At 59.3% G+C, this 7,883-nt stretch overlaps 1 protein-coding gene across 1 annotated transcript in view; it reads left to right on the top strand.

Annotated features, from left to right (window-relative positions):
- LOC102889630 (neuronal acetylcholine receptor subunit alpha-7) overlaps positions 1 to 7,883 on the top strand; it is a 99,486-nt gene that overhangs the window by 41,972 nt on the left and 49,631 nt on the right. The window contains exons 4-5 of the mRNA XM_015585697.1: positions 1,187 to 1,231; positions 5,790 to 5,899. Coding sequence (XP_015441183.1) covers positions 1,187 to 1,231; positions 5,790 to 5,899 — 155 coding nt within the window. The remainder of the gene's footprint in view (positions 1 to 1,186; positions 1,232 to 5,789; positions 5,900 to 7,883) is intronic.

Below are 7,883 nucleotides of genomic sequence, written 5' to 3'. Positions count from 1 at the left end.
TCCTCACAGGTGCCTGGGGTGTGAGTGTCTGGAGCAGGCACACCGTACATCAAAGTCTCTGCCAGCTCCTTGCGCATTTCACGCATTTTTAGTTTAATGAGAAGCCACGTCTCATTTGCATCCCTGGCCTCTGGCCACACCCCAGCAGATGGCCTGTTCTTTCTGCCTGACGTGGGTGAACCCGGCCAGCAGCTCCCGGTGGAGCCTCGGTCTCCGTCCCTGGGCACAGCCGGGTGAGGTCGTTCATAAATGCCACCTCCCCGAGAGGGTGTCGCTGATAATTTACCATCCTCCCGGTGGCCCTCGAGCTCTAGATGCTGAGTGACAAGTGTTCTCAGGATGGTGTTTGCCCAGAGCTCGCCGGTTCGTCTCGGCGTGGGCTGGCCTTTGCTCGGCCACGCTGGGCTTGGCTAGACATGGTAAAACACTGGCAACATCTCGATTGCAAAGGCCACAGTTGGGGGACCGTCCTGAGCTCCCTGGCAAGAACATGGGGGCCCGGCTGCGTCCGACACGTGGGCCGGCCGCAGACGTGGGGAAAGGGGTCTTGCATGAGATCCAAGTTCGAATGACCCCTTCATCGGGTCGCCTCGTCTGTCGCCCTTCGTTTGCTCACCTGGACAGACTTTACCTGGACAGGTGTGTGTCAAGGTGTGCTGCCTTGTAGATGGAGGATGAGGGAAAAGGTGGCAGACGCGCAGGGACCAGGAAGAGCGTTTTTTTGTGTGGCTCGGCGGCTGTCACAGTCTCGCTCTCTCTCCCGCGGGCGGGAAGCGTCGAATATTTATATTCGTTTAAAACCCTGTACATGCTGGTGATAAACTTGACTTTAAAAAGTTGGACTCTGGACCCGATTCTATTGTTTAAGTGTATAAATCATTATTATTACGTTTTTAAATAGAAAGGAGGGTAAGCGGACGCGGTAGCAGGTGTCATCTCGGGGGGAGGGGCGGTTCCGGGGTCTCTGTCCATTTTCTTCTCTTTCTCCATCTCTGTGAGCTGCTGTCATAAACGGCACTTCTTAGTAACGAGCAGAAAAGCGTCACTCGGGGAGGCGCCGCCCGGGAGTGTGTGAGAGGGCTCGTGACCGCCACGCGGCCCGACGCGCAGACGCCTAGGCGTCCGTGGCATCGTTCCCTCTGGGGAAACCCTATTTATGATGTTTTTCTTCTGTCTCCCTTTAAAGGATGAGAAGAACCAAGTTCTGACCACCAACATTTGGCTGCAGATGGTAAGTGTGGACACCTCGCTCCCGGGTGTCCCCCCTCTGCCTTCGAGATGCTCGTGCTTGGCCTGTGGGGTCAGCAGAGGTCCCGTGACGAAAGCCAGGACGTTGTCCTCGACGCCACCAATGCCAGCGGCGAGGCAGCAGGTGCCTCCTTCTGGGGCGCGGCACCGCCTTCTGCAAGGCTCCGTGCAGTTAGTAACGAGACGGGGCGGCCTCCCGGCCCCCGCAGTCTGCAGGGTCACCGGCCCCCAGACTCGCTCCCCGTGCCCTGACAGGCCTGAGCCGGGGGGTCTTCGCCCTCTCCGCTCCTGCACGTTTAGTGTGGCACCGAAAATTCTAACCTGCATTTAATTCGTTGCGAACGATGCCATTTCCGTCAAATTACAAATACTGACATTTCAGAACCGGAGCGTCGGTGTCTATGTTCGACGGAATCTCTTTAAATCACAGAGAACGTCACTCTCGTCGTTCGTTTTAAAAATGCAAACGAGCGCGTCCCGAACCGTCGGCGGGTCACGTGGTCTCTCTTCCTTCCTGTCCACATTTTCCACTCGCATCCCCAGCCCACGGTGCACACGGGATTCATCCCAACGCGATGTAGGTTTACGTTCGGAAGCGTTCGATGAGTCCTTCTGCCTTGGTTTTCTCCAGTGTAAATATTTGCATCGCGATGATTCCTGCAGAAAATAACTGTGAAGTTTTCTCTTCTGGATTAACTCAGGCTCACGCTTATTGGGACATAATTCATCAAGGTTGACACTAATGGCAAATTTTAATAAGTAAGTATTCAACATCACATTGGAAATGCATTTCTCTTGCAAAGATGGGACTTTATTTTAAAGTCATTTCTGTATTCATAGATGATTTTTTTTTACTAGAACTGAGTAATTAGACAGAGATTTCGCCCGTTCCATCGCTTTTAAAAATAGACCTAGTAATATGTATAGTTCATAACGAAAGACACTTTGTCACAGTAATGTTATTCGATTCCTTGAAATTCTTCCAGATTCCATGCCAAAAATAGTATAATTTTCATCAAAGCGTATGAGCTGACAACTTGATTCGTTTTCCCTTTAATTTTGTTGGAAGGGAAGAATTAAATCCCACTTCATCTTTGAAAGTCTCTGTGACATAATTCGACAGTGTTTTGATTGGCTCGTTTGTCTGGCTCTTGGGCCTGCCCCGGCTGAGAGCTGAGTCGGCAGAGCTGACTTTGTGGGGCCGGCGAGGGCACCTGGGCCTTCTGGGCAGATGGGCTCCAGGGGGAACGCGGGTCCGGGGAGAGGCGGAAGACGGATTCACTCCACACCGTGGGCTGCTGGTCCCGGCGGTGACCTTAGCCCCGCATGAGACCCCTTTGCAGAACCGACCATGACGAATAAAGCAGAGACTCTCCGGCGTTTTCCGTGGCAGTAGGCGAAGCAGCATCTTCACGGGGCGGACCTCACCCTCCCGCTGTGCCCACCGAGGCGCGCCTCCCTCCCCTCTGCTCAGACCGAAAGCCCCCGACCCCTCTGTAACTCTGTCACGGTGGGTGCAGGAGTCAGGCCGGTGGTGCGGACGGTGGCTTTGGCAGGTTGGGGACATCTCAGCTTCACGGAGGCGGAAGGCAGTGAAGGGCTGGCCCGGAGCGCCCCCGGCATGAAGGTCTGGGTGCCGAGGCGTTCGCAGGTGTGGTGTCGGTAACTGACACCTGTACAGGTGCCCACCGCGTGGAATGCACGCTGGGTGTCTTTCCAGCACGTGTCCTTGTGAAGCCAGGTGGCAGCTGTACCACCGGCTCCCGACTGAGTTTTAAGGAATCATAAGCCTTTGGGGTGTAGAACAGACCTTAGTGGTTATCTGCTCAAAACCTCTGCCCCACCAAGCGTGTCCACCTGGAAGGCCCCGGCATTTCTGCCGCGGCCACAGCCCGGACCTGGGGACCTCAGATGTCGCCACAGCAGGACGCAGAAGCTGCCCCGGGGCCGTTTATAAGACAGCGGCCACCACGCTTCCCGCGCTTCGGGTTCACCATGGCGACCAGCCTCCTGCGCCAGGCCGACCAATGGGCAGATACGAACGTGGCTCCATATCGAAGGCTACCAGGCCGGGGTCCCGAGGGACGGTGACACAGGACAGGACGGGGACAGGCAGCCCAGGAAATTGGCTTTTCTCTCCCAGAGTTCCAGGTGGCTCAGTGCCCGAAAACCTGAATCCACATAATCTTTACTCCAGGGCATTTTAAACCCGGGGTCGATATTCCGCGCATGATAGATTTTTCTACACGTTTAACACGGAAAAATCAGAAAGGGGAAAATAAACTCTTCTGACGTGCGGTTTATTGTGTCTGTTTCCCGCCCGCTGGCTCTGCAGTCGCTCAGCCCGGGGGAGGGGGACGCTGATCTGTTCCCCACCGCGGGTCCTTGGGGGGAGCGGGCCGCGGCTTCTCTGCAGGCCGGTTTTATTATTTCGGGAGACCTGTCGGACGTGACCTGACAATCTGTGAGAAGAAATGGCAGGAGCCATTTCAGTTTCCGAAGGGACATCCGAGCCACCAGAGACTTGCATTTGTTTTGTTTTGTTTTTGTCCGGTTTCCCATCCACCTGCTATTTATTCCCCATTTTTTCCCTCCTCATTCTAATCATGAGCCTAATCGCATCCACGTGGCGGACGTTCGATCGTAAACCGTGTTTATTTCTGGGCTCTTCATCACTTTGTCTTTGGCACATAGGAAAGCCACATCCCGCCCACAGAGAAGCCGGCCCCTGGCTTCTTGGGGCCGTGACAGCCACCCATGGCTCAGGGCGATGTTTCTCACCAAGTCGCAGTGAGGGGGGTGGGGGAAAGTCGGGGGAAGCGCGGGGAAGGAGGAGCCCCGCTTACTTCCTCTGGGATCAGAATAGTCCACCAGAAGAATTGTCAGCACATGTGTGCGTACGGACCGGTCACAGCAAAGTCCCCGATGTCCTTCACCCTGACCGTCAGTCAGACCTCCGATTCTCCCGACACCAGCTGGGTGGCCGGGCATCCAGTTCCACCCTGACACCATCGGAGTGAGCATCGGACCCCACAGGACTGCCCCCCACTGCAGATGCCAGCTGCACACGGGGTACCCGGGCAACCCACAGTTCCATCCAGCTGACCTGAGATTTTGAGTTTCCCACTGAGCACCACCCCCGTAGGTCTCTGTACCCCGATCTATGGAATGGTCATCGTATGACAGGATGGGAATCGTATAACATCCTGAGTTCTGGTGATCAAGGTACACGCGTGACACCGAGCCAGCAAAATGCCCGGGGTCCAGGTGCCCGAGTCGGGGGACATAGGAGGAGACGTGAAATGGCTGAGGTGCGGGGGGTGTGTCCTGCAGCTCAACGCGGTGCCACTGGAAGAGGCTCGGGCCTGGCCTCTTCAGCCGGCAGGGGACGTGGCTGTGCGCCTGCCACGCCTGCCTCGATCAGCAGGTTGTAATGGCATCAACAGGCTCTGTGACCATCAGTTACCAGCCCAGACAAGCATCCCGGGCGAGAGATGAGGTCTCAGAGAGGAAAGTGCAGGTGCTGAGTCGGGAGGGCTTGTGCCCCGTACGAGGGACGAAAAAAAAGGCACCTCTGGGCAGTGTGGATGGCATCCGGGCGTTTCTGCAAAGCTCCCCAGACAGCCCGGCCCCCCCAGCTGCACCTGTCTAATTAGAAGTGTCAGCGACGGGCGTCTGGTTTGAGGGCCCAGAAGGTGGCTCGGCCCACGTGCGTTCATTCGCCCTGCGGGCGGCGGCCCCTCCTGCCAGCCACAGGCTGGGCCGGCCGCTCCGAGGCTCGCCTGCCCTCTCCCGATCTCCCGGGACGCAGGCACCTCTGGGACGTGGCTTCGGCCTCGTGGCTGCAGCTCCCAAATCTCCACGGCCCGGAATATGAACCTGTACTTTTCTTCTTTGATGTTGTTCGCATAACTTTGCACCAGACTCGAGTCCGAGATCCGCACCGGCCCTGGCGTCGAGGGCGGCGCGTTTTGGTCTCGCTCGGTGTAAAAGCGCGTGTCTCGCTCGGTTCAGCGTTTCGCCGCCAAGGCCAAGTGCGTGCGTGTTTGGGGTTGTGGCGCTATTTCTGCAGGAAAAGAGGAATTCGGGGCCCCCTCCAGCAGGCCGGTCGCTGTTTCTGAGGGGTCCCCCAGCAGCTGCACGAAATGGCCGGTCTGCCTTTTTCAGCCCGGTCCCCATTCCGATGGAAATAAGTGAATTTATTTTTAGAAAGTGTCCTCATGGAAAATGTTGAAAGCACAGCATTTACTCGTTTGGCGAGGAAGAAAACCCCTCTGCCAAGGGAGGGAGAGCACACCCCGCACCAGGATTAACGTCAGGGCCACCTCTGAGTGCGGCCACGGTGACAGCCGGAGCTTGAGTGCGATTTTCGTGCTGTCCGTGGTCATTTTGAGGGGGATCGTTGAATTCCCAGTCGCCTTACGCCTCGTAGACAGCGACTCCATCATGTGCATCAATGTCTGGGACTCCGTTTGGCCGCGAGCGTGCCTGGTTAGCGGGTGGGAAGCGAGCGGCCACTGACGTGTCTGTGTGTCTGTCAGTCCTGGACAGATCACTACCTGCAGTGGAACGTGTCGGAGTACCCGGGCGTGAAGACCGTGCGCTTCCCCGACGGCCAGATCTGGAAGCCAGACATCCTTCTCTACAACAGGTGAGCGCGGGGGACGGGGGGCAAGTGACTTGCTTCTCGCACGCGGTTCACTGCTGAGCGTCGCCGAGGATCCATCCGGTAGGTGTGCCGGACACGGTGCCAGGGCTGTGGGACCGTCGCTCCCCGCGAGGCCTCGTGAGCGGCTCTGTCTCCCTCTCCGGGGTCCCCCGCCTCGGCGTGCAGGCTCACGTCACCCAGCATCCTGCCGTGGGGCTGGGCGTCGGTGCTGCACGGATGTGTTGGCGCAGATCGGGGCCGAGGCATCTTCGCACGGGGCGGGACCTCTGTCCCTGAATGGCGGCAGGTACGGTCGCGGTGGGAGGCGGGACGGGAGCCCGCCGTGTGGACGCAGAGTCCGCTGTGCGTGGGGAGAGGCAGAGCTGCGTGCGTGAGCGAGCACTGGTGTCTGTAGCTGGACTCGCGCGGGCTTGTCACGCAGGCCGCGTACAGGCCGAGGGGGATGCAGGTAGCGGTCACGTCCTCCATCGTCCTTCCCCGAGGCCCGTTATCCCGGGCCCGTGGGACTCGTAGAGCAGAGAGGCCAGAAAGGCCAGTGTCCAGCAAGGGTCGCCTCCCAGCAGCGCGAAAACGCTTCCTGAACTGCACAGCCGAGTGCGGACATCGGAGCGTCTCTGTGCTGAGCCCTGGAACGCGGTAAACGGCATCGAAAGGGAGGAATTTCCTAGTGACGGCTGCCACTTCTGTCCCACGTGCCCCCGGCTCAGGGAACAGGGTGGCCATGGGCCGCTGCCCTCTGCGGTCCCGTGGCGACCGACCCCCAGGGCCCGCGCCCGTGTTTGTCCCGCACGGACTGCTCCCAGAGGGCTGGCTGACCCCCTTCCTCGTGTCCACCTCTGTCTGTGTGGCCGGCGATCACATTTCATTTGAATCGATGAGCCTGTCTCTAGGCACATGTCCCCTTCCGATTTGCCAGCCCTCTTCGGCTTCTTAAGTTCACTCAGGCGACTGAGCTTTGCACCATGCCAAAGTCAGGGAAAGTGTCCCCACCAACCGTGACGTCAATAACAAAAGTTTGTTTTGTCCAGGACATTTATTTTCCCCAGGGGGCTGGAGGTCCACACGACTGAGGTCTGGGCAGCTGTGGGTTCTCCTGGGGCCTCTCATCATGAGCCTGCTCAGCGCAGGGCGGGCATCTCCCAGCTGGATGGCGCCTTGGAGACGGAGCGTCGGGACCCCAGAACACCCCCTTTACCACATTTCGGGGCCCAGGGTCGAGGGAGGAGAGGGCGGCCCTGACACCCCAGGGCGCCTGGGGACGAGGAGACGAAGCAGAGCCGCCCACGCTGAGGAGGACCGTGGAACAGGAAGGTCACGGCCAGGGCTGGGGGGAGGGGCAGGGCCGGGGCGGACTCGTCCCGTCCAGCAGGCCCTGGGGTAGCGCCCGTTTGTCCCATGTCATCCTGTCTTCAGGCCGGTGAGCGGCCGCCGGAGCTGACCCCGCCCATGTCCGCGCGCCGACGGTGAAACTGGCCCCAGTCTTCGTTGTCCCGCTGAACGCCGCAGAGCTGTGGGCAGCATTAAGTGAGACGCTCCGGGCCCTGCCCGCTGCCGGCGCTCACGCGCGCCCCCTCTTGGGGTACAGTGGTCGCCCCCTCATCCCTCGGACCTCAGCTGGACTCGTGTCCCCACTGAGGCCCCCGTGTGTCTCACAGAAGGGGCTCCAGCCCCTTCGCTCGTGGCGTGCGCCCCTCCCCTGGGCCTCCGAAGCGCACGCAGCAAACGTTTGGGCACAGACGAGATGGGGTGCGGGGTCCGGAGGCCGAGGGGGGCAGATCGTGTGGCTCCGGTTGGTGCCGCTAAGAATAGCAGGACAAGGAAGGGGAGAAATCATGTTGGTGACTCAGACGACAGGACAGGAAACGGAGCCCGGGACGCCCCCGACCAGCCCCCGACCAGCCCCCGACCAGCCCCCGACCAGCCCCAACCAGCCCCCAACCAGCCCCCCACCAGCCCCAACCAGCCA

This window comes from Pteropus alecto, unplaced genomic scaffold (assembly GCF_000325575.1).
Source record: "Pteropus alecto unplaced genomic scaffold, ASM32557v1 scaffold102, whole genome shotgun sequence".
NCBI classification, from domain to species: Eukaryota; Metazoa; Chordata; class Mammalia; order Chiroptera; family Pteropodidae; genus Pteropus; species Pteropus alecto.
The sequence above is the reverse complement of the archived record's forward strand: the minus strand, read 5'-3'. Positions and strand labels throughout refer to the sequence as shown.